The following is a 26,816-nucleotide window of genomic DNA, read 5'->3' as shown; positions in this document are numbered from 1 at the left end:
ATTTTTAAAAATAATAAAATCCAACATTTAAACTTAAAAATATATATATATTGAAGTAGAAAATGCATAACAATTGATTAACTGTTTAATTATTATTAGTTCAATATAAAAATGCTAGTGAAGGTGTTTTCTAAAAAGATTTTGGTTGAAAATAAAATTTAAAATAAAAAAATGTTATGCGTTGCCTCAAATACTAATGCCTTCTTGATGAAAGCATTAACAAGAGGAAATGTATTTATTTCTAAGAAAACCATGCACTACATATATGCGGCAATGAACAGTGCATAGCCAAAGCATGGGATGCTTTTAAGGTTGTCTAGAAATAGAAATCTGTACAGGAAGGGTGTACATTCTGCATACGTCGTATGGGACATAGTACACACTCACCTCTGCACCACTGTGCATGGCCATGCATCGCACAAGACTGCATGTTATTGGACCTATAGAATGCATGTAGCAGACTGCATTGTGTTAGTTCGTTACTAACACTCCCTGGTGTCAAGAAAACAATCTTCTATTAATCAGAGTGCAGAACCTTAAGCTATTACTATAGGTCATTGGAGTCAGACGCATGTCCTTGCTAGATTCAAGCTGCAATACCTTAGGCTGTTACTAGAGGCTGTTGGAGTCAGATATATGTTCTCGTTGAAATCAAGCTGCTGTGGCCTAGTTCTAGGTCTACACTAGAGGTCTCTGGAGCATGAAGCAAATGTTTTCTAAAGTAGGCTGCCTGGAGTCAGCCACAGTTCCTTTTTTAAAGCACTGTGTTCCACCTTAGGCTTTACTAGAGATTGCTGGAGTCAGACATATGTTGTTCCTCTAATCAGACTGCATTACCTTTCGGAATGACTTATGGTCTCACATGTTTAAAGTACTCCCCTTCAATCTCAGGACACCAGAGACCTGTGCACAGAACAGTTGCCATTCAATATTTTTTGATGAAAGTGGAAAGAAAATGGCAAAATGTTGACAGTGATTTTGTTAACGGCAGGCCAGATCACAGAGAGGATACAGCTTTAACAGAAGTTTCCTTCACAAGCCTCTCCTTTTATGCACATATTATATTTAATAGATAAATATTCTAATATTGTTTTGTGACGATAATTATCTTGGATCTCATTCAATTGTATGTGGTCTGGACGTCCCCCTAACAATGTGAGCAAATAGCGGAACCATGCATGTACAAAGACAAGGAATAAAGGCAAAGGAAGAGAGCAGAAGAGGATGGAAACTAATAAAGCTGCTGCATTGCGTTGCTTGAACGAGAGAGAGCAGAACTGAGCCATATCTTCAAAGAAATGGTGTAGTGTGCCTAGCTCCAAGTCAGGCACCCTCGCGCCATATTGCAAGGGTGTTTGCAGTACTGTCAAGAAGGATTACTTTCCTGCACAAAATTCACCTATTCAAGCTATATTTACTATGATGAAACACAATATTATTATAAAGGAAGACATGGAACGATTGTGATATGCATCCATCACATTGAGGTTTGTTTGTGGTTATTATGCAAGACAATCAGTGCATCAATCCTTTATAGATATTCACATCCAGTAACAGCATCAAGAATAAAGAAAACATAATTGCATTTTTTTTTATAGTTTTGACATTCATGTATGCAGGATTACTTACTTATAATAAGGTTGGTCACGTTCTCCAAGATGTCGAATTATTCTAGTCAAACCCATGATATTCCATTAAAGCCCCCCCCCTCCAAATCTTGTCAAATTCCTTTGGAGAAGCAAGCTCTGCACCCATCACTCACTCCGCAACCATGCGCCTATCCTTTTTGTGACTCCATTCCCCAATCGTCAACAGTATAGGCCTATCACATTGTTGAGCTGTATCCCTCTTCACTACTATTAGTCCTTGATTAATAAGTAGTTTATCATCTTTAGTTGCCTCCTGTGTACCACTGCATTTGCAGCTGGCAGTGTATTTTTTACAGGGTTACCACCATGCAATGCATGTATGTAGCATCTCCTGCCCAGTGAATGCCTATCTATTCTCAAAGCGCCTTCATCCTACTGGGTGAAGGTCATTCATTGCTGTTAATAACTTTATAGTGTAAGTTTGATCTGAAGCTTGCAAGAGGTATTCTGCCCTCAAAAGTGCTGGTTTGGAGTATTGCGAGTGCCATTCTTAGGGTTCCCTAAGTAATGAATTTATCAAGACGACTAGTGTTTCAGAAAAAATCTGTATCTGTATGGAAATCAAAAAAGTGTGATCACCTTGAATAGAGCTGCAGGGCCTAGGACCTACCAGGGAAAAGGGAAGATTCTTCCAGTTTTAATCCTCCACACTCATGTAGCCGAGAATCCAAATAAAATTGCATTTAGGAAAATTTCATCAGCGCCCCTGTTCTAAACAGAAACAGCATGGATTTTAACTTTTTAAGGTAAAATCCTGAGTAATAACACAATTACTTTTTTCTTGGTAAGGCTCACCCTCAAAAGGAATAGACTAAGATGAGGAAGAGGGACAATGATACATTGTCACTTAGATGATATTTGTATGGATACATCATAATTGTGGGGTAAGAGCGGGTATATATTCCTGGGTATGAAGGCTCAGTGGACCACTGCATGCACTGTAGAAATCTGTGCTCGACCCAATGTTCAACAGTTTTATTCATGGCAGTTTCATTCTTACTTTCATCCCTATGAGGTTGATAAAATGAGTAGCAATACGTTGGCACAAGGCGCATCTGCCCTGTAGCACCAAAAGACCATTTTAGGTGAATATGTACTTTACAAAGATGCATGTCATATTATTTACTTAATGAATACCCTGTGCTTATTTAGCTTTTTTCTTCTTTTAATGCACTTCAGAAAGGAACTACTTTGTCTCAAAATCATTTTGAATGTTGAGGAGAAAATCAACGCAAATTGTTCCAACTTTGGAGAAACTAAACTTTACTTTTTTATTGGTGCTGGAAATTCCCTGTATTGCCCATCACTGAACTGCTATAAAGATACACAGAGGTCCTCAGTGAAGTGGTATAAGGTAAACACTTACAAATATGAACTATACTTGACAATGCATGTCCGTGCAGTCATAATTATAACATAAAATACTTTTTTTCACTCTAATTTATTTATCAGAATGGAAACCTAATGGTTCCAAATAAAAACAGATATTCCCTTGAGATAAAGGAAAAGGAAATTGTCTGGAACGAAATCTATGAAACAGATTCAGGCATCTATGCATGTGACTACATTCAATTTAACAAAACAGACCGGTGGCTAGTGAGGTCTGTGGTGATCATACAGGCTATTGGTAAGTAGTATGTCCATTTTCAATGCTCTTCATTGTTATTAGCTGATGGTATGGAGTTAGTAAGGAAGCACCGATTGTCTGATATAGTATTGTCTGAAAAGCCTTGAAATTTTGACCAGTTATCCCAATCTCTGCTATTCTTCTCATCACAGAATCCTTATTAGTAAGAATACTCTAGCTTTGAACCAGGAACGTTGGTTATTTCAGGAGCCTGAGTAAACTTTTTATGCTGAATAGACATGGGAGAGGCAAAACAAAGTAAAGAATGAAACCATCTCCCTTAGAAATCTTGGACCAGAATGACATTCTTGGCATGTTATAAATATCTAATTCAACTTGAGTTTTGTTTGCAATCTTTTGCCTAAAATGGGTGAAAAGAGTACACTTGCATTAGGACCTCAGCTGGCTTATCATCAGTCGGGCTAGAAGCAAGTCTCGCCCAGGTGAGAGGGCAGCAGGTAAGCAGAGCAGCAGTTCCAACAGATCAGCAGTCCAGCAGAGTGGCTGTCCTTGTGGCAGCACAGCAGTCCTTCTCCCTGGCAGAGTATCCACAGGTCCAGAAGTGTGCTGAAGTGGTGAAGTCTGAGGTCTTTCTTTTGTACAATGTTGTATATTTGAAGTGAGGAGAAGCTTCTAGAGGCATGCCTTTGAAGTCCACAGATGCACTGCATTCCCTGCCCTGACTCCAGACTAACTACAGGGGGCATGTATCCCTTTGTGTGGAGATAAAACATAGCCTATTCAGATGTAGGTGAGGCTGAGCCCAGCTCCTCCCTCCCATCCTGCCAGTGAGGACTCATCCAGTCACACCTAAGCCCCCAAAGTGGCTGTCTAGGAGGAATACACAAAGCCCAACTGCCAACTATGTTTATGTGATTTGTAGAGCGCATAGCTGCCCAAGGGCTTCCCAGTGCTGCAGAGAGGAGGACGGGGTGTTGTGGAGGAGCAATCATGGGAAGAGCCAGGCTTTGAGCTTCTTCCTGAAGCTGCTTACATCCTATAGGAGTTTCAATTCTGTGGACATTGAGTTCCAGAGTTTTGAGACCAAGTGAGAAAAGGATCTCCCTCCCCATCTGGCTCTTTTTATCCGTGTTGCGCTCATGAGGAAGTCAGATGATGCTCTGAGGGACCTCCTGGGGACATATGGGGAAATGAGGCATTGTAAAAGGGCCGGACCCCTGCCATGCATAGCTTTGTGAGCTAGGCATAGGGTCTTGAACTTGACCCTGGATTGGATGTGAAGCTAATGGAGTTTGCTCAGTGAGGCTTTCACTGACTCTGGCTTGGGTATCTTCAATAGCATCCTGGCTGCAGTGTTTTTGACACCCTGAATCCTGTTGACAATGTATTTGGGGGTCCCTATGTACAGTGAGTTACCGTAGTCCAATCTTGAGAGCTCCAGTGCCTGGATCACCATTCTCCGAGCTTGATCTGGGAGAAAGTCTATGATCTTCTGGATCAAACGTAGAATACCGAAGCAGGTGGCTGAGAGTATCTTTGCTTGGGTATCCATAGAAGGATTCTGATCTAGCCACATCCCCAGGTTCTTGATGGAGAGCTTGGGGGCGCTGGGCGCAGCCCAGTTATCCGGCTAGCTGATCTTGTTCCAACGATCTGTGCAATTGGCAAGAAACATAAGCTCAGTTTTCTCAGCATTGAGCTTTAGACTACAGTTGGCCGTCTAGTTTGCTATCTTTTTGATGCATGGGACCAGTTTCAAATTTTTGTATTTAGCTGCTTTATACACTGAGACAATCAATTGCATTTTGTCAGCATAGGTCACAATTGATAGTCCAAACTTCCCTACAATATGTGAAAGTGGGCTCATGTAAACATTAAACAGGGTGGAACTGAGCGCCGAACCCTGAGGAACTGTGGATGGGGGAAGCCAACGAGTCAGAGAGGAAGGCAGCTTCCATACATTGGATTGACCATTCACTTAGGAAGGAGGCCAGCCAAAGAATGGCCATATCCTGAATCCCAATCGACCCTAGTCTACTTATTAAGATACTGTGATGAACAGTATCAAACACTGCGCTAAGGTCAAGAAGAAGGATAGCAGCCGCTCCTCCCCGTTCAAGTATCGTTTTAAGTTTCTCGGTGACAGGAGGAGGCAGATTCCATGCTGTGTTCAGAACGGAACCCCATCTGGGACTGGTGCAGAATATTATTCTCCTCTAGGAATTCTGAGAAAATGCTATTAACATGTTTCTTTGCAACCTTGCCTAGAATGGAGAGCAATGAGATGGGGCAAAAATTCCCCAATACTGTTGGATCAAGATGGGGTTTCTTGAGCAAGGGCTTTACCAATGCGTGATTTAATTCTTTTGGCACTATCACAGTGCTCAGGGATAGTGAGATGAGCTCTGCCATCGTGGAGAGAACTGGCTACCCAACTTGGAGAAGAATGTAAGGGGGGCTGGGTTGAGTGGTGAACCTGATTTGATGTTCTTCAGGAGAGCACCCAGGTGTTCCATCCTTAGGGCCCGATAAGAGTCAAAAGCAGGGGAAGTTGAGAGGGCAGATAGGTGAGGACTGTGCTTCTGGCCAGAGCTCCCAGAGATGTCCTGCATAACTTCAGAGTCACCCAAGGGGTTCAGGTGCCGTGAACTATGTATAATTTCTATTTTATTTTTAAAGAAAGTGGCTAGCTCATTGCATCTCTCCTTGGAGGTTTGGAGTGTGGGGGTACTCTGTTCTGTATTGTGGTAATGGTCTTAACAATTTTAACTACCTCTTGGGGCGAGTTGGCGGTCATACTGATCTGCTCTTTATCGTGTTTTGTCTGAGCTTCCTTGATATCATTGTGATACTGTTGGATGGTGCTTTTGGTGCTTTTGTACAACGTCTTAAGATCAGGGGCATAGGCTTTCTTCCAATTCCTTTCTAGTCTCTTACATTTTTTCTTTTGGCTGTTAAACCTGGTGGCTCTCCTGAGATTGCACTTTGTTTTTATAATAGGTTTCTGAAACATTTTTCCACTGATTCATTGATCCAGTCTGACCAGCGTGCATTGGCCTCGTTAGGATAATCTCTTAGGAATGGTAAATTAGACTTTAGGAGATTGATCCATTTTTCTAGAGCGGCCCTAGGCCAAATCCTGTCTGGCTTCATGTCTCCAACAGGTCATGTCTGACTGGATACCTTAGTGTAAAGGAAGGGAATGTAACTATGATCAGATCAAGGGACTGAGACCAGACTAAGCACCTGAATCTTAAGGTCATTAGAAAAGATTGGGTCTAGGATATGCCCATTTTTATGAGTGGTGCCGTTCATCAACTGAAGGAGTTGCAGGGCTTGAAGATCTGAGCAAAGTCTGTTGGCAGCTGCGTTATCGGGATCATCAAGGTGGACAATAAAATCACCAAGTGCTGTAAAAGCTCCTTTTCCTATGATAAAATTAGCAAGGAGATCTGGGAGGGCATCTAAAAATGTTGTGTGGGGACCGGGGGGTCTGTAAAGGAGAGTACCAGGGAAAGCGGAAGTGAGGCCGAGTGTAATTCTAAACTGCATAGCATTGCAGTTGGTTAATGTCAGAGGCATAATAGGGCAAGTGAACTGAGTTTTGTAAATATTGGCCACTCCTCCACCTGGTTTTCCGACCCTGTTCTGCCTGCTAATGGTGTAGCCTGTGGGGTGGGTCATGATAATGTCAGGAGTAGAGCTCTGATTCAGCTAAGTTTCTGTAATGAAAAGTATATTGAGTGCTTCTTCTTCTAGAAGCATCCCCATCTCTATTTTATGTCCTGGAAGGGACCTGCAATTTATGAGCCCCATTTTCCAGTGAGCTATCTTTCCCTGTGTCTCTTGAATGTTATCAGTGTGGTGTAGGTTTGTATCCAACGTGAAACCACAATACTGGCAGACCACTCCACTTCTGAGGAGGCTGTCTGGCTCAAAGACATGCGTGCATTGCTTTGATGGGACTGGCTTGAACTGTCAAAGTTTGTCAGCATTGTACCTTAGCGAATAAACATGCTGTGGAGGAAACTGAGCAGGGTTCCTTGCCCAGCGGAGGGGCACAGACAGGCCTGCCTTTGGCGGACCGGCTCCATGCTTTCGCGCTGCAGTCACCATGAATAGGCGAGCACGTGCAGCTAGACTGCTAACCTGTCAACTTTTTGAAAGTGACATTTTCAGATTTTTTTATTTAAAATCTAGCTCCACCATAAATTAGGATTTTAGATTAGCATTCCAGACACACCAAACCTTAACTTGGGGAGAGTAGTTGGCCTAACAGCTAGGGTGGTCGACCTCGATTCTGGGGAACTGGGTTCGAGTCTCGGCAACGACGCTGAACATCTTGTGATTCTGGAAAACAACTTAATCTCCCCGTGCCTAACAAAAAAATGAATGTGTCCTCATGTAACGCAACTGGTGCCATGTAAAGCGCTCTGATACCTGATACCTTTGGGTCAAGTTTGCGCTATATAAAACTCTGTAAATTAAATAAATAAAATATAAAAAGTTATCGTTCCCCATTTGAAAATTACACTTATGAAATGTAATAAGGCAACTCCAATGTTATCCCATGGAAGAGAGACGCCTTGCAGTAGTGGAAAGCAGATTTAAGATATTTTCACTACCAGAACATGTAAAACTGAAAAGTACATGTCCACCTTTTAAATACACTGCACCCTGCCCTTGATCCAGGCTAGAGCCTACTTTAGGGGTGACTGGTATGTGTTAAAAAGGAGGATTTGGGTCTGGCAAAATGACTGCAAACACAGGCTCTGTAATTGCAAGCCTGAGACATGTTTAAAAGGCTACTTAAGTGGGTGGCACAATCAGTGCTGCAAGCCCATTAGTAGTATTTAATTTACATGCCTTGGGCACATGTAGTGCACTTTACAAGGGTCTAATAAGTAAATTAAATATACCAATTGAGTATACCCCAATGTTACCATGTGTTGAGCAGAGAGCGCAGGCACTTTAACACTTTTTAGCAGTGGTAGAGGACACAGAGTCCTAAGGCCAGCAAAAACTAAGTCAGCCAAAACATGAGAACTGAAGGCAAAAGGTTAGGGGGAAACCACATCAAGGATGCCAGGTCTAACAGTAACCAAGTATTTTACCATTAAGTGGGACTAGGGAGAGGAAGAATGATTGAAGATGCTGAAAGGTGTAATTTCAGTTCCATTATGGACAACGTATTTGTCTTTTGCATCTGCAAATTGAAATCAAAGTAAAAATATAGCTTTATTCTATCACCTCAGACCACTCATTTAGAGAAGTATTAAGACTTTATATGGGATATCCATGAGTTACCTTCAACCAGAATATATCCTAACAATGCACTCAGACCAAAAGGTACAAGAAGGCTGTTTGTGGGCTTCGCTCTTTAGATTGGCACTAAGTTATGTGGAACTTTGTAATTGTTAGATGATAGAAAGCCACACAAGCTGACATGCTACCAGATACAGCAAGCATATGGTAAAATAGTCTTGCAAGTCATTTGGGTGTATTTCTAAGGATTTCCCTTATGTTGACTATTTACAGTAAAACATATATTTCTGTCTGCTTTGATATCCATTTATTGTCTGTTTTGTATTGTAGTAAGAGACACTGTTCATAAACCAGTAATTTTGGATCCTACTGATGGTCAAAACCAGGAAGTGGAACTTGGTAAGATAATGTTTTTTCCTGCTAATAATATTGAAGTGGCAACATAATATTAAAAACACAGTGTGACAATCTGTATACCACTTTTATCGTTGGATGACATTATCTTTAGAGTGGGTTAAATTTAGTCACTAAAATTACTTGCATTTTTGTGTACAGTCAACAAAATCATAAGTGGGATTATGGAGATTTTTAGAACCCTCCATTCCTTGTCAAGAATCAATATACTGGCAATACGAGGCAGATTTGCATATGATGAACATTACTTGCAAGTTTGGACATTTTTAGCTCATTCACAATGCAGCATTCCAGAAAAAGCACTGAGAAAGTGTTGAGGGGCCTGCATGCAGAACTGAAAATATTCTGTGTTGAAAAGTTGCATAATTTACACTGTAGCAAGCACAGCAACCGAGGAAGTGGTGAGTACTCACTGCAATTATGTGACAATAATTTGATGTGAAGAACAGTGAATGATGCGGACATACAGAGATATGTGGAAAATAGATTTTGAGATGCCCTAGGAGAGCAGGGCAAGCAGAATGTTTCTCCATTGGAGCACTTTGTGTTTATGAGCAGTAATAACTTTTGAGGTTGCTCCATGGACCAGAAGAATCTATGAATGAGTGAAGTTCTAATTGACAGTGTTTGGTCACTTGAAGTGCAATAGAATTATTACCTGGGGCTCCAGCTGTAGAACAATATCAATTGTAAATCTACCCCACTTGTGTCCCACTCTTCTTCATGAGACAGCTGACTGTAATGATACGGAGGTTCACAGATATTGCCATGCTAATGGTGAAAAGGAGAGTGGCTATGCCTTGTGGCCAGGTAAGTGTCCTAAAAGGGATGAGAGCTTAACAGACTTAAGGCCTCTTTTAATTTTTTAGCAAAACAAACAAGACGATGGACGGAATGTTGCACAATGGCAAAACATTCACCCCCAGTCACAGATCTGGGTTTAATCCATCCTTATTTTGCTCACTATGCCACTCCAGTTCAGACATGGCCATATGCAAATCAGTCTTGGCCCTGTGCCTCATGGGAACAGTCCAGCCCGAACTGCCAAGCCATGTCTTTCCTGGACCAGAATCAAGCATCCTAGGACCGGTTTCTGGCTACCAGCCGTCTTCAGCCAGGATAGCTTGACTCCAGTGGCGTAGTGAGCAAGGGACCCACGTCTGGGCATACCCTTAACACATAGGGTGAAGAGCAAAACAAACAAGATGATAGACGGAATGTTGCACAATGGCAAAAATGTCACCCCAGTCACAGATCTGGGTTTAATCCATCGTTATTTTGCTCACCAAGCCACCCCAGTTCAGACATGGCCATATGCAAATCAGTCTTGGCCCTGTGCCTCATGGGAACAGTCCAGCCCGAACCGCCAAGCCATGTCTTGCCTGGACCGGAATCAAGCATCCTAGGACTGGTTTCTGGCTAACAGCCGTCTTCAGCCAGGATAGTTTGACTCCAGTGACATAGTGAGCAAGGGACCCTTTCTGGGCATACCCTTCCCACATAGGGTGAATAGCAAAACAAACAAGATGATGGACGGAATGTTGCACAATGGCAAAATATTCACCCCCAGTCACAGATCTGGGTTTAATCCATCGTTATGTTGCTCACCAAGCCACCCCATTTCAGACATGGCCATATGCAAATCAGTCTTGGCCCTGTGCCTCATGGGAACAGTCCAGCCCGAACTGCTAAGCCATGTCTTTCCTAGACCGGAATCAAGAATCCTAGGACCGGTTTCTGGCTAATAGCCGTCTTCAGCCAGGATAGCTTGACTTCAGTGGCGTAGTGAGCAAGGGACCCACGTTTGGGCATACCCTTCCCACATAGGGTGAATAGCAAAACAAACAAGGCGATGGACGGAATGTTGCACAATGGCAAAACATTGACCCCCAGTCACAGATCTGGGTTTAAACCATCGTTATTTTGCTCACCAAGCCACCCCAGTTCAGACATGGCCATATGCAAATCAGTCTTGGCCCTGTGCCTCATGGGAACAGTCTAGCCCGAACTGCCAAGCCATGTCTTTCCTGGACCGGAATCAAGCATCCTAGGACCGGTTTCTGGCTATCAGCCATCTTCAGCCAGGATAGCTTGACTCCAGTGGCTTAGTGAGCAAGGGACCCATGTCTGGGCATACCCTTCCCACATAGGGTGAATAGCAAACAAGATGATGGACGGAATTTTGCACAATGGCAAAACATTCCGGTCCAGTGAAGACATGGCTTGGCAGTTTGGGCTGGACTGTTCCCATGAGGCACAGGGTCAAGGCTGATTTGCATATGGCCATGTCTGAACTGGGGTGCTGTGGAGTGCAAAAAAAGTTGGATTTAGGCCCAGATCTCTGTACTGGGGTGAATGTATGACATTGTTCTGCATTCTCTCCATCAACTTTTGTTTTTGCATTTGTCACCCCGAGTGGGACGGGTATGCTCAGACGTGAGTCCTGTGCTCTCCACACCACTGGAGTCAAGCTATCCTGGCTGATGACGGCTGATAGCCAGAAACCGGTCCGAGGATGCTTGATTCTGGTCCAGGGAAGACATGGCTTGGCAGTTCGGGCTGGAATGTTCTGTCCATCAACCATTGTTTTTGCTATTTTAGTTTTTGACAGTAATTCCAGAGTTCACCAGTCGGATGTAGTTAATACTCAGCCCATACAAAATACCGTCCACCATATTTAGTGATCTCTGCCTCCCTGACATAGATCTACAATTTTAGAGGGGCCATCTTCACAGTGACTCCTCTGAAGACATTTTTAAGTTTGCTGAGTCTCGTCATGTCTCATGGCACCATTCAGAAAACACTGCCAGTACAAACCTGACAGATTGCTCAGCTCTAAATAGAGCTTGCAGAAGTTAGTTTGGTTGAAAGGATACTGGTGGAGTATCCTGTCCACCAAGTTTTAAATAAACCACATAGGGTGTCATTTAGAGTTTGGTCGGCAGAGTACTCCATCACACATGTGACGGAGTACCCGGTAAACCAAACTCTCAGTCCTCTCGCTCTATCCTGCTCCGGCATTAGCTGGAATAGGGGCTGTCGGAGTAAGCACATCAGTCTGTCTGCCCCATTTAGAATGGACAGCCTGATGCTTTTTTCTGTCTGTCACTGGCAGTAAATGCGTGGTGGTGAAATACAGAAAAAAAGAATGACCCCCGCCCTACACCATGGATGAAAACTCCACAGTCAAGTGGTCATTTGTTTTTTTAATTTTCAGAAACAAACTCCTGCATTGATTGTGTGATTAATTAATATTAGGAACATTATGTTGAAAAATTTGACTGTTTGGGTAACTTTAATTGTTTTACACCTGAAAACCGAATAAACTTATTTTGATTCATTGATTGACTGTTTGGGTAATCACAGAAATTGTAAATTGTTTAAGCACAACAGTGGCTGCAAAAGGGAGGCAAGCCAGAAAGCTATACAATTTGTGTAGAACTACTATGAATTTTAAAATGAAATTTGAAATAGTAGAAAATCATGGCTTCTAGGAATACTTTTAACAATTCCTAGTAAGCCACATCAAAACCTTCTACTGCTCTGCATATACTTGAAGGCAGGTCGAAAGTATCTTCAAAAGAAAGTACACTATCAAATACTTACAGGAAATATGTAGAACTTTAACCTAAATCTTGTTCATCTTAATGCAAACATTGAGTCTACCCGAACATAAGACCTAATCTGGCAGATTCCACCATCACAGTCTCACCCACAGAGGCAGGACAGTATAGGCGTTGACTTAATTGAAATACTTCACTCCATCAGCCTCCAAGCAATGAATGACCAGAAAAAGCATGACCAATCAGCAGCCGTCACACATGTGGGGCTGAAATGTGATGCAGTACTCAATTACACTTTTCTCTCACTTCAGCTCTACAAATTTGTAATTGAACATTGATTAGGAAGCAATAACTTCCTGTAAAAAGCAACTGCTGATAGGAAGCTATACGCTTCAATGTGCCAACCAGGCAGATCTTGGCTCACTTAATCTAAGAGCAGGGCATGTTAAATAGTCGTCCAAAGTGGAAAAGCATTTTGAAAAATGGAGGAACAAATATGATGAGGAATGTACCCATTACCTAAAGACAGTTGCCATGGATAACAACCCTTTTAGTCACCTAACTTCATTAGTGTATCGCCTGGAAACTTTTCCAGAAACGTTTGAAGGATGGCAGAACTTAGTTCCATCCAGGCTTTGTAGATCAATTTTCAAATTACAATACTCCACTAGAGAAGCTCAAATTCACCTGGAAGTATCCTTACGGAGCAAGCCCTGGCCCAAGGGGGGAACCTTATTAAAGCTTTGGTTTAAATTTAAAAAAGCAGAGGTTGGGACATTTAAATATCATCTTAGCTGAGACTTGATCAAGCCCCATTCCACGCTGCGGCATATTGCTTTTGAGAAAATCCTCATGGAGCTCCAAATGGTTCCACCATGGTCCCTGAACATCACCTATGAATGTTTCAAACACCTCCTGAGACGAGTTGTTAACCCCTTCGATGCTGGTGAAGGAACCATTCCGTCATCAGTCACGGTTGGGCTGTGCTGATGACGGAATGGTTCCGTCACGGCCATGCCCGTTTTCATAGGGGCCCAGCACAGGAGGAAAATATCGCCCGCAGCGATGCGGTTAAAATTCAATGTCCTTAAGCTGATGTGCAAAACCCTACAGGCAAAGGCACTTAAACAATACTTATAGCTGCCCATTTCTAAGACACTCAAATGAAAATTACTGAGGCTCCTTATGGGACTATTTGATGTAGGAGAAGTCACCTGACACAGCCTGTTACTTCTGCTCTCATCACAAGGATTCTTGGGCCCAAGTTTTAAGCATCTGTCATGCTGTTGACCAAGATAGAAGATCACTGCTCAAGCCACTATTCTGCAAGCTGAACATTGACAGGACAGAACAGGAGCCCATTAAACACTACTTCCACAGAACTGATTGCAGACTTAGGGGTCGTTCGTAAGGGCACTGAATCAGATTTGGGTTTACCAAATCCGATCGGGAGCCCTTGTTTGTGACCGATTCGTTCCCAGTTCCGAACAACCAAGTGCGATGCATGTAGACCATTAGGGCTGACCTAATCTGTTCCACAAGGCATTCGGACAGGTTGAGCCTTTCCGAAGCCGATTCGGAAAACTCTATAGACTCGATTTTTGAGCGAGCAAGTACGATGGCAGATTTGAACAGCCTTTCCGATTCGGTACGGCTGCTGGAACCAATCTTTGGGGGCTCGTAGCAGGACCCCTTCACCATGGGGGTATCCATTGGTCCCTCCTTCCCAACCATGCACAGTGTGGCAGGCAACATAGGTTACCTGCCACAAGGTGCAAGGTTTTCTCTAACCACCCCTTTCTTCAATGGGAGGCTGTGCTCATGTTCCCAAAACAGGCTCCCAATGATGTCAATGTCAAAGGGAGTGTGACCGAATCGCATCTGGATGCATCATACTTATTCGATCGGACTCCCCCAATCTGAGTCCTACAGAAAGTGTTCAGGAATCAATTCGGACTTTATGCTTTCCCAACGAGATTGGAATCAGGCCCATCGTGTGATATTCTCCAGGTTTATGGACAAGGTTGCCGGAATCTACAGCTAAACAGCAAGTAGTCCGCCAAATAGGATAAAAGTAGGAAATCACTTTTGGAGTGTAAACGGCACAAAGTCAGCACTTTTATTGTGTATTCATTGGTTTACATGACATTCCACAGTCATTTAAGAAACATTTTATGCATGTTGCTGTACGCATAGGGTCTACTTGAGATTATTGAAATCTACAGCGCTTGAGTAGAGATGCTAAGAGGCCCACAGGTTATACTTTTATGTGTACATGCGTTTTATTGTCAATATAATACATTAAAAATCATACTAATTGTTTTAGCTCATTTGAATGGTTTTATTTGACAGTCAAATAAAGATTTTTTTGCACATATTCAGTTTACTGCTGTGTTGTCTTTTCTGTAACTTTAAGTCTGGAAGACTGAATAATTAAATAAATAAAATAGATTATAGAGTATCCTATGTAATGTCCAACATCGTCTGACTGCCCTAGGAGCCCAAGAAAAGGCCTCACAAAAGGTAATAAAAGAAAAAGGGGCACTTGATAGTGAACAATTTCACCCACATAAAAAGGTTTTGAGGTAGAGCTACTGACAAAAGTGACATATACAATCCTTTTAAAAGAAATGTATTTATATTTTCTCAGCGAGAACACATACACAAGGAATACATTGCAGTACATAGACATAAAAATTGGCACAATAAAATATACAGCAAGATAATTAAATAAATCAGCAAAGATCATCAGTAATTATAAATAACCATACATAAGCAGGGAAGAGAAAAAAAAAAGAACAAATAGAGAAGGATAAAGCGTTAAATTCATTTATATCAACCAATATCATTCCTCAAAATATTTACAGAATGCACCCCAAATTTTTAGACCCAGTTGTCTCCTCCTAGATCCCTTAACTGAGAACACACCCCATACCAATTTATATAAACTTTGCATTTTGGCTCGCCATTGTTGAAAAGCAGGTGGATTTTCCTGCAGCCACTCAGTTGCTATACACAACCGGGCTACCATCATGGAAAAAAACCCAAAATAGCGATGTTGATATAAAACATCCACCGCCTTATTTATAGGAATTTTCCCCAATACCATCATAGCCGGTGTAATAACTAGCGGGGTTTTAATAACCAATGACAAAAACTTTTCAATATCCAAAATAAAGCTTTGGAGTTTAACACAACCAAAAAAAATATGTAAACTATCGGCGTCATCCTCCCTACAGCGAAAACATTTACCCTCCTATCCAACCCCCCATTTGGCCATTTGTGCCGGGGTATAGTATAAATCAAATTAAGTTTAAAAAAATTGGACTTTAAGGTTTGCAGACATTAATGAATCTTTCACCAACTTAAGCATATCTTCCACTTCAATTTCAGAGTCCCCTAAAGCAGTAACCCACTTCAGTCTAACTTTATCAAGGTCATCTGATCTTCCAAATAATAACATTTGATATATAGCTCCGATGTTAGCCTGCCTTCTAACCCCTTCTACCACCCTATTTGTTTGCATAACCACATTCAGGCGAGCTAAAAAGTCTCGAATTTGAAGAAATTTGAAAAAATAGGTTCTGGGAAAAGCAAACTGGGCCATTATTTCCTCAAATGATTTGCAACTCCCATCATCCAGGTACAATTCCCCTAAAAATCTTACCCCTTTCCTATGCCACAATATTGACATCTCATCTAAGAATATACCTGGTAAATGCCTATAGGCCTTAAAGGGTGTATAATAAGAAATTTTCCCCATTGCAGTTGTTTTGAATATCCATTTCCAAACTTTGAATGTGCTAATCAATACTTTAAAATGCGTGGGTTTATAATAACTACCATCCAGCTCAATAAACAAGCATTGCTTCGTGATAGGGCCTAATAAGATTTCAAAAATGGTTGGGGCAATAGCCATATTAGAAGCTATCTCCCCCGTAATAATTTCATTGCCCGTCTAGGTCCCCCTGGGTTCCAAATAAATTTGCCACACATTGATTGTAAATGCTGTAACCTTTTTTTAAATATTTCCAAAGGTATTGACTGGAATAAGTAAAGAACCTTTGGTAGTACATTAATTTTAATAATGTTACACCAGCCAATAGTAGAGAAATATAATCGTTCCCACCTTTCTAATAAAATCTTAACTTTCGAAATCAGTGCAGTCCAATTAACGCCCACCAATTCAATCATATTTGCTCTAATCTGGATCCCTAACTATGTGACTTCTTTTACAACCCTATCGTCATGCCATACTAAAGTATCCAAGCACAAAATCTGCGAGTTTGATTCATTAAGTTTATAGCCCGTTACACTACCGAACTCTTTAGCCAATCTCTCAATTTCTTCAATGGCAAGTGCAGAATTAACTGTAGCTACAACGATGTCATCCGCATATGCGAACACAGAAAAACAATAATCAAAAACTCGATACGGTGGAATAAAGGATGTACCATGTTACAACGCATACCGTTACAACTACCTACCATTACAACGCGACCATTACAACGCATACCATTACAACGCATAGCGCTTTGGGGTGCTGGATAGTGGTAAGTATAATTTACTATTCTAACTCCAGTCCCCGTGGACCCTAGGGAAGGTGTTGGATAGTAAATTATACTTATTCCCTATCCTATAGCGCCCCCCAGCGCAATGCGTTGTAATGGTATGCGTTGTAAAAGTCGCGTTGTAATGGTAGTGCGGAGTAACGAATGCGTTGTAACAGGTGCATACCGGAATAAATACACTAAGAGACAATTGTTCAATAAAAGGGTTTTTATAGATGGCAAACAAAAGAGGGGAACAGGGGCAACCCTGTTGAGTTCCCCGAGCTAAACTCAACACATCAGAAAGCATTCCCATGGCAGATATTTTAGCTGCAGGAGCTACATAAAGAGACTGTAGAACAACAATACATTTCTGGCCAAAATGCATTTTATCCATAAGTCTCCACATATAGCCCCAATGAACGCGATCGAACGCTTTCTCCGCGTCAAGTAAAATGAGCGCTAACTCACGCTTCTCCACAGCTGCATTATCAAATAAAGTTATCACTTTGTTTATATGGTCAATCGTGCCTCTTTTCAGTATAAAACCGTGTTGGTATTGGGACACTAAGGGTGATATAACTTTAGACAGTCGGTTAGCCAGAGTCCTGGAGTAAATTTTATTATCCGCATTTAGTAATGATATTGGGCGGTAAGAGCCAACCAAGTCCGGATCCTTACCTTTCTTATAAAATACCGCAATTGTGGCATCCGACCAAGATCTAGGAGGGTACCCCAGCTGCGCCATCTGCATAACCTTAAGCAGCTCATCCTTGATAATATAAAAAACTGCCTATAGACCTCCCCAGGGATTCTATCAGGGCCTGCTGCTTTACCTAAAACCAAACTTTTCACTGTGCCTTCCAATTCCAGTATAGTATCCGGGCATTCCATTTCTTCTAAATTTGAGGGATCTAATCATTTCAGCCCCTCTTCCAGCGTTTCTATCCAATCCACTTCTGCCTCTGCCCCACTCTGCTGCGTATATAACTCAGAGTAAAACTGCTGAAAGATCTTAAATATCTGGTGAGGTTCGGAGTGCAATACCCCATTCACATCTCTCAGTACCTGAATATTTCTAGCCGACTCTTTCATCCGTAATAGTACCTCAAGCTGCTTCCCTATTGATTCACCAAACTCATGGCTTTGCATCCTAGATATTAAATACCTCCTGGGATTCTCTGTACTCCATAACCCCACAACATTAGCCCTCTCCTTCGCCACCTCGTTCTCTAATTCAGATAGATCGTTCTGAGAAGTGGCAATCCCCTTAATTAGTGACGTTTCAGCCTCAATCAAGCGGTCATAAAACGTTGCCAATTCTTTTTTAAGCTTCTTTTGCTGCCATGAGCTAAAGCTAATACATTCCCCTCTGAAACACGCATTAAAAGTGTCCCAGACTATCCCAGCATTGGCAGTTCCAACATTAATCTGAAAAAAAGTCTGGATCCTCTTATTCATATGCTCCCTGAATTCCATATTTAGACCAAATTTCCGATTGTATGTAAAGTTTAAACATTTAGGTCTCCTAAAGCTAACCAATATTTCAAGCACAATTGGGCTGTGGTCCGATGTAATCCTTGGATAAACACGTATTGTGGCCCGCCCAATAAGGAAACAGGTGCAAAGATATAATCAAGTCTCACCAACTTTTTGTGGGGGTAGGAATAAAAAGTACAACCACTATCTTGCCCCCTCAAACTAACCCACACATCCACTAATCCTTGGTCCCTAACTAAATTATAAAGTGCCTTAAAAACTTTAGGTTACTGCTCCCTGTATTTATCAAAGCCATCCAGTAAAGCATCATCCTTCAAATTTATATTAATATCTCCACATACCACAACTGGTTGCGGCCAAGTAGCCAGTTCCAAGTTTATTTAATTTAAAACCCCTGCATCATCCACATTGGCTCCATATACCGTACACAGTGTTATCTTTCGCCCCTCAAAATTATACCCTGCTATAGCCCACCGCCCGTTCTTATCCATTAATTTCCGATCAATATGAACATAGTTACGTCTAGCAAAGATAGCTACACCCCTTATCGTACTTACATATACAATCCTTTCGACATTCACAAGGTGTAAAGTTTGTTCTGACTGACATTTACAAAGACGCCAACATACCATATATGAGAAGCATGACTAGCTCTACATCCACAAGATCTATTTAGCACTTGTGACACAGTGGATCAACTAATCGTTCTTTAATGTCACTGACATAAGTTAGAGGCCCCCGGAATGCAAGTAATCTCATTGGGTCCTTTTTTTATTGACCAAAGCCTGCACATCAAAATTGTCTTAAGACTTTGAATGACATCCAGGCTATCCTGTGGCGTTCAGTAGATACAATCACAATTGGTTTGGTTATTTAGGGCCCTATTGCGAGGTGAGCGGGAAGAGGCTTTCTGATCACATCATCAGTTTCATTTCCGACCGCCTAATTACAATCTAGGTGGTTAAAAGTGAAACCGGCTGGTCATTCTGGCTGGATTCTAAAGGTCTTCAGGAGCCCGTCAGCCAGTCGGAGACCGCACAGTAATCCCATACGATGGTGTTTCCGCCTTCAGGGTTAGTCCTGTTTATCTGAGCCTATGTACTCTTTTATGTCCTGTTGCACTTTCCCTTCATTCTAGGCACCTTCATATCGTGTGATTTGAAACTGAATTGGTATTTTCAATGCAGTTGGAGAATGACTCTGACAACAGCTTGGGCTAGCATTTAAAGAAGCTGAGAAAGTTCCTGTGACTCCTGTATCCAATCCATTGAATTGAATGTAAAGATTGGAGAGCTTCTCAAGAATTTAAGCCAAAGGCTTTAAATCGAGGCATCAAGGATGGAAATTAATTTGAAAAAAATACAGATATGTGCCTAGTGTCAAAGTCACAACTAAGCAAAGTACCCAATTTAAGACTGAAAGTGCAGTATAGTGGGAGGCCGAGACTTCACATGTCTTTGAAACCTAGTTTTTCACTATTCTCCTGCTGAGAACCTGTATTGTCCCCTCATCTTTCTGATCTCCAGAAGAGGTTAAGAAAGGAAAACATGGGGAATCATTTTCAGGGTTTCTGACTACATTTGAGGGCTGAATCAAGCTTCACCTGTTCAGGAAGAACCATGCGACCTATGTGACAATATTTAACTTTGAAATATATAATGACACAACATCACCCTTAGCCTATCCTGAAATAGACCAGGATCGAATGCTCGCATTGCTTGATATGCTACCCAACAGAAACTGGACAGTCACTGTGTACTAGTGCTCATCTTCTTAGTTCTTCATTCAGAATTGCCAGAATGCCCAGAAGGCATGTGAAGCAGACACGGTTATTTCCAAGCCTCAACCACATGCCAGTCATAAACCCAAGGAGACTGACAAACAAAAGCCCTGAGACAGAGTCAGAATCGCATCATGCAGTATGCAAATCCTAAAATAAATGGATACATTCTGTGCTCTTGATTTACAGTGAGCTATGTGAATAGTTTAACTTGGCAGCTAGAGCAAGATAAATAACAACCATTAATTAAACTACTAATGACTGAAGAGAATGATGCCGCAAGTAAAGTGGAGCATGGTCATATTAGTGTTTGGCTATTGTGGAAAAGTGTGTTGTTGACTGAGGAGGGTGTTAACCCTGCTCAAGAAAAGCCGCAATCCCTGTCATAGTGAACCACAAAAGTCACTAAATTAACTTGTGCTTAACCCCTTCCATGCTCATTACAAGGTCAGCTGGTCATGAAACACAGTGGAGCTGTGCTTATGACGAGTTGACCTTGTCATGAACAATGGTATATCTCACTTTCCAGCGCACAGCGGGAAACCCCTTAGCAGCCAAAGTGTTAAACTTCTGGTAGCTTGGTATGAAAGTAGTCAGGTTTAACTTAGAGGCAATATATAAATTATTGATGCAGCATACAAACAGGAATAAAGTGAAACACAGCACAAGAAAACCCCCACACCAATTCATTAAAATAGAGTACATTTTAATAAACTATTTGGCACCAAAGTGACATAAATAGGGAACCGGGTTATGATTGTTTTATGTTTAAGGTAAAAACTAGCACTTAAATATCGGAAGACCAACCCTGGACATATAGTCATTCGAGACCAGGTCAAAGTTAAAAAATATGGCATATTGTGATGGAGAACAAGTCGGGTACAAGAAGTGGATTAGCCCCAGTTGGTGCTTAATTTCGGGGTTAGAAGAGATTCTGAAGAAAATGTTCTGAGAAGGTAAAGTTCAGTGGGGCAAGGCTACCGGCAATGTCTGAGGAGGAAGGGTCATCATCGGTGATCTGCTTTTTTGGAAGTCAAAAATCTCCAGCTGGGTCAAGGCTGGAGGCTATAACCACAGACAGTACCACAAGGGCAGATACCTCTTTGGCTAAGGACCGCTGAACAGAATTTGCTGTGAATTTAAAGCGTAGCGGGAGATGCTGTGAAGTCAGGCCAGTTGGGAGTGTACCTTGGGTGGATTTTCGAACCTGATCTCGGTCTCTTCTTGGATAGCAGAGCAGCTTTTAGCCAAAACATTTTTAAGTTACATGTTGTGGATGATTTTGGCTATCTGGGCACCTTTAGAACTACCACCAAGGGTCCAGGACTGGAGGGGTACAACTTTGAGGATTAGGACTCACTCAGGCTGGTTCCAGGAAAGGATTCAAGAAGATTGGAGCCAGTTCTGCCCCTGAGGCTCTGATAAGGAGGCCAGTCGACTGTCCCTTGGAGTCATTCTGGTAGTTTTGCGTTCACAGTAGAGCAGGGTGCAAACAGCCAGGCGGGGGTTTGAGGGTTAAAGGCAGACTACAGTCAGCAAAGCAGGGCCTTCCAGGTGCAGCAAAGCAGTCTTATGACATACACAGTAGGCCACAGCAGTTGACAGTCCTCTGAGAGTCCTTCCGCATGTGTAGAAAGTGAACAGAAGAGCGGGTGTGAGGGTCATATTTTTCAACCTGGTTCCTCCTTTGAAGTAGGAGAAGTTTCTAGAGAATTTTGTTTGAAGTGCTTGACGCTTTTTGCTTCCCCTGCCCCGGCTTTAGGCTGGCTGCATGAACATTCAAGGGTGACAAGTCCTTTGTGTGAATGCTGAGCACAGCCTATTCAGCTGCAACTGGGGCTGTACCCAGCTCCAGCCCCTATCCTGTCAGTGGATTGCCCACCCAAACACGCCTAATCACTCTATTCTGTGGCTATCTGGGAGGAATTAACGAAGTCCAGCTGTCAGCTACACCCAGTAATGTGGCCCAGGAATAGGCTGCAGGCACCAAATAGTTAGGACAGGAAATGCCAACTTTCTAAAAGTGGCAGTTTCAAAATTGTAACTTAAAATCTGACTTTGCAATGAAAGAGGATTGTTTATTACAATTTCACCAAACATAACATATGCTTACATGTACCTAATTAAAACGTAGCACCTATTAAATGTAGTAAGAGAACCCAAAGTTATCCTATGGGAGAGGTAGGTCTCACAGTAGTGGGAAACGAATTTAGGACTTTTTAATTACTAGAACATTTAAAACTTAAAAGTACATATCCAACCTTTTAATTAGAATGTGCCTTGCCATATGGCCTACCTTAGAGGTGACCTATATGCAATAAAAGGGGAATGTGAGGCTTGGCAAGGGGATTTTATTGGCAAGCCTCTTTTGCAGTTTAAAACTGCATACAAACTGCAATGGCAGGCCTGGGACATGTTATAAGGTTGCTACTTAAGTGGGTGTTACATTAAAGGCTGCAAGTCCACTAGTAGCAAATAATTTACAGGCCCCCGATGTATGGCATACCACTTTACTAGGGACTTATAAGTGAATTGAATTTGCCAATCTGGTCTAAGCCAATGTTGCCATGTGTTAGGAAGTGAGGACAAGCACTTTAGCACCAGCTAGCAGTGGTAAAATGCACATAGTCCTAAAGCCAACCAAACTAATTCAGCATAACTAGCAGGCGTGATGGCAAAATATTGGGGGTGGCCCTGCAGAGAGGGCCAAGTCCAACAGTTAAAATATGAGGTCTATTTATTCACAAATGCAAAGCATAAATCCATAATTTGTAACCTTTCTCTTGAGGGAATATGATGGATGGTTTTGCATGCCAATGGGATGATTGTGCTTCTCACAATGGTTTGCTGAAGCCTTGTAGCTTTGATGGGAGTCGTACAGATGAAAATGAATGCAGGCCAAGGTTGAAGGGACTCACTTCAGAGGATCAGCCATGTTTCAATATGATAAACACTTTCCAGAACAATCCCATGTTGAAATTGCAGTGAGCTTGAAGACGCGATGATGAGCTTCACTGCCTTTTGTAATAGATAAGGGGATCAAGAAGCTTGCTTACATTGAAAAGCTGCGGACTTTTGTGAGAAATGGTCTAATATACTCCAGGAAGCAGAGATGCACAAACTTAATCAAACACTTATAGGAATGGGAGGAGACAGGAAGCTGATATTTAGGATATATAGCGTCGTCCTACCAAAAGATGATCAGACACTGCGAAACCTAAAAGCATGTTGGGGTGTGGATACAGGAGATGAAATTAGTGAACAGGGATTGAATAAGATACCAAGGAGCTGTAAAAAAAAAAGTCAAGTTGAAATTGATCAATTATAAGTGCATTCACAGAGTGATTCCCCAACTGCTGCACAAGATAAAAGCAGTTCACACCGATGCCTGCCTCAGATGCCAGGTGAGAACTGGTGCAATCATACACATATGGAGGGAGTGCCCAGGGATGGACCGGTTTTTGGCAAGGGTTGATAAGTTGAAAAAATTAAAAGGCAATATCAATGCAACCAGCTGTACAAATGTGACTGTTGAGATTGGTCCAGAGTAGCAATGTTGATAGTGGTAGAGCTAGGCTTGGAGCTGGCAAAAAGAGAATTGCGGTGGAATAGGCGTACAGAATTGAGAATCAGGGTTTGGGGGACTGGGAGGCATAGATGATTAAATGGTGTTTGCAAGTTGTGTGGTTTGGAAGTTAATAAAATACCAAACAGGAGAAGATGGGGAGGTACTGGTGAGGGAAACAGCACTAGTGGAATTGGAGCAACAGGCAGAGGATGAAAATGAGCACAGTGAACATCACGATAAGGAAGATAATATATACCGCAAAATGGACTGCAACATGGGGACTTGAAAGGTAAGATAGTAAGGTGAATTGGATTGATTAAAATGTGTAATACAAAACAACTATTGGTTGAATTTTGGTTGCATCACATCAAGAATGTGGGGTTCCTAACTGGGAGAGGGAGGAATGAATAAATGAATGTACGTTGCTAAACATCAATAAATAGAGATACAAAAATAAATTATAGGAAGCATTGCACAAATACGTTCTGCCATCTAAAGGTCCCCGGAAAGGTACTAAATATTAATAACACTAAAAGAGTCAATAGGCCTACACTTTAATGGTCATGAAGATGCTTTGTTTCCCCAGTGTTTCCGATTTAATGTAGACAAATCATTACTTTGTGTAGTGTAATTCAATGTCAAGGTTCCATGCCTAACCTTACTTTCTTTCATCCCTGCAGGAAAACCTTTTGATCTAAATTGTAAAGTTATGTTTGGTTTTGAAATGAACCCAACTGCTTTTGTTACATGGCTACGGGGTAATCTCAGCTTAACTGGTGATCGACTTCAGCAGGAAAACACAAAGTAAGTAGATTCTTACTTTATAGGTGATTGTGAGATGTGCAAAACTCCTTGGGCGTACTGTACCCCTAACATCTTACACCTCAAAAGCACGCCCACGGGTTGAGTGTTCAATTTCATGAGCTGATGTGCCCCAGGATAAGGTACAGAGCCTGCATATAAAAAATACTGTCAAATTAGGAAGGGCTGACTTAAAGAGTGAATTCTAGAGTAGAATTAGAAAATGTATGAAGATTTATTACCAAACTTCAGTACGTACAATAGAGAGATAATAAAGTGCTGATGTAGCAAGTTTCAGTTAAATGCAAGAATCATTGCAGTGTCGGCTCTCAGTAGTAGGACAATACAGAATATTAGGCAAAATCAAAAATAGACTAAGACTCAAATGGTCAGCAAACTCAGTAAGAAATTGGACAGCATCCCTGATACCATAGGAAAGTTCTTTGGCTCACCACCAGATTCGAGGGTTTATAAGGAAACATTCCCATAGAACATCATGGAAAGTGCAGAATAATCGTGGTGAGAGCAATAAATACATCTTCAGGAAATCATAATAAACATTTAAAGATATCATAAAACCCTTCCCTCCAAGCACTAACCTATTACATGAATATTGAATGAGCCCCCTCTGACCTAATGTCATCCAGAGGTGTCGGAACGAACTAGTTACAAAAACAACAGTGATTCATTGTGAATGAATGCAAAAATGTGTGCAAGGATAAGATCCTACAGGAAATGTTATATTAGTAGGCATATGCTAGAGAATCTTTCTCAATAACAATGACATTCAGAAATAACCAAACATGACATGCTGAACTACGGGCAGCATGAATATAAACAGTGAATGTGAAATCTATTTAGAATAGGATGATGTCAAGGACTAGCTGGGGCCCAGTTATCATAAGCCAGTAAAACACACTTTAGCAGGTCATATAAAAGCAATAGTATCTTATTAGTGTGCACGTGTGTATTTGGTTGTACATTGTTCAGCAACTATTAATAAAGCTTCCTCATTACGAAGGATATTTAACTTAGACATAAATACCACAAACCCAGGGGAAGATAGAGAAGGAGGAATATCTGCAATTATGAATTTCTATCTTAGGAATGAGGCATAACATGCAGATGTGATATTTATTATACCAAATTTCAAACTTTATGCCTTTTTTCGTGGATTTCCCATCTCTTTTCAGCTTTATTTCTGCCAAAGTAGTTTAGAGTGAAACTGTGAGGGCCTACTATTTAGCACACAACTCAGAAGTCTGATTGCTGTGCAGGTATTTGAATTTACAATCTGACTCCTAATTAGGCCCTTATTGTGCCATTTTGGTGAAAAGCTAGGAATGGAATGAATATCAGAATGGGTTGTCTAAGGTTTATAGTTGTTTCTTTCAATGACTTTTATATATTATGTTAGGCGTTACCATGTGAGATGCCTAACAAAGCATAACAGTCCAACTGTAAGACTGGTACAGGCCGCTGTACATGCATCAATGTGTCATATTCATAATAAGAGCAGAAAAGAGCAAAATCCGTATTCCATTCAATAAAGAATATATATGACCTGACTCTAGGTCACAAAAAAATATGAAAAGATGACTTTTCATGATTTCATTTTAGTTTGACCTTGAGAAGATGTTTAGCTATTTGAGTGATCATAAACATGTAAAACTATTTACAATATTGTGGAATTTCCAAGGGTATTTCAAAGAGAAAATCAGCAACAAAAAGTTCCTAAAATCTTTTTTTTTAATTGCATTGAAATGATTATCTGATAAATGTTTTATAACAAATGTATTTTTAAAATGTGTTGTTCTCAATAGAGAACTAAATCAAATAAAAAACTTGAACTTGACAACAACAAAAACCAAAACACCTATGTTGGAGTACCTCCTCATTTGGACTTCTGGGTTCTGCCTTAGTGTTTTATGTGCTGGTAATTTTACCTCTATTGATGTTTACACTGAAGCTAAGTTTGCAAACACTAAATTGATGGTCAAAAGCCACAGACAAAACTACTTATGCTTCAAGTCAAAGAAACTATTGTGTGACAAGTTAAATGTACATGAAATTCTCACACAAATCAGAAGTAAAAGAGGCACACAATTATAATGAAATAGTTAATTGCAGACACATTC

The 26,816-nt window shown here is 41.3% G+C and overlaps 1 protein-coding gene across 2 annotated transcripts in view; it reads left to right on the top strand.

Annotated features, from left to right (window-relative positions):
* Positions 1-26,816, top strand: part of LOC147698067 (interleukin-18 receptor accessory protein-like) — a 349,579-nt gene that overhangs the window by 250,521 nt on the left and 72,242 nt on the right. For both annotated transcript variants that reach the window (XM_086934737.1, XM_086934736.1), the window contains exons 4-7: positions 2,829-3,003; positions 3,102-3,276; positions 8,833-8,901; positions 24,558-24,681. In XM_086934737.1, coding sequence (XP_086790863.1) covers positions 2,829-3,003; positions 3,102-3,276; positions 8,833-8,901; positions 24,558-24,681 — 543 coding nt within the window. The remainder of the gene's footprint in view (positions 1-2,828; positions 3,004-3,101; positions 3,277-8,832; positions 8,902-24,557; positions 24,682-26,816) is intronic.

This window comes from Lissotriton vulgaris, chromosome 8, assembly GCF_964263255.1.
Source record: "Lissotriton vulgaris chromosome 8, aLisVul1.2, whole genome shotgun sequence".
Lineage (NCBI taxonomy): Eukaryota > Metazoa > Chordata > Amphibia > Caudata > Salamandridae > Lissotriton > Lissotriton vulgaris.
Note: the sequence above shows the minus strand (reverse complement) of the source record. Positions and strands in the feature narration are given on the sequence as shown.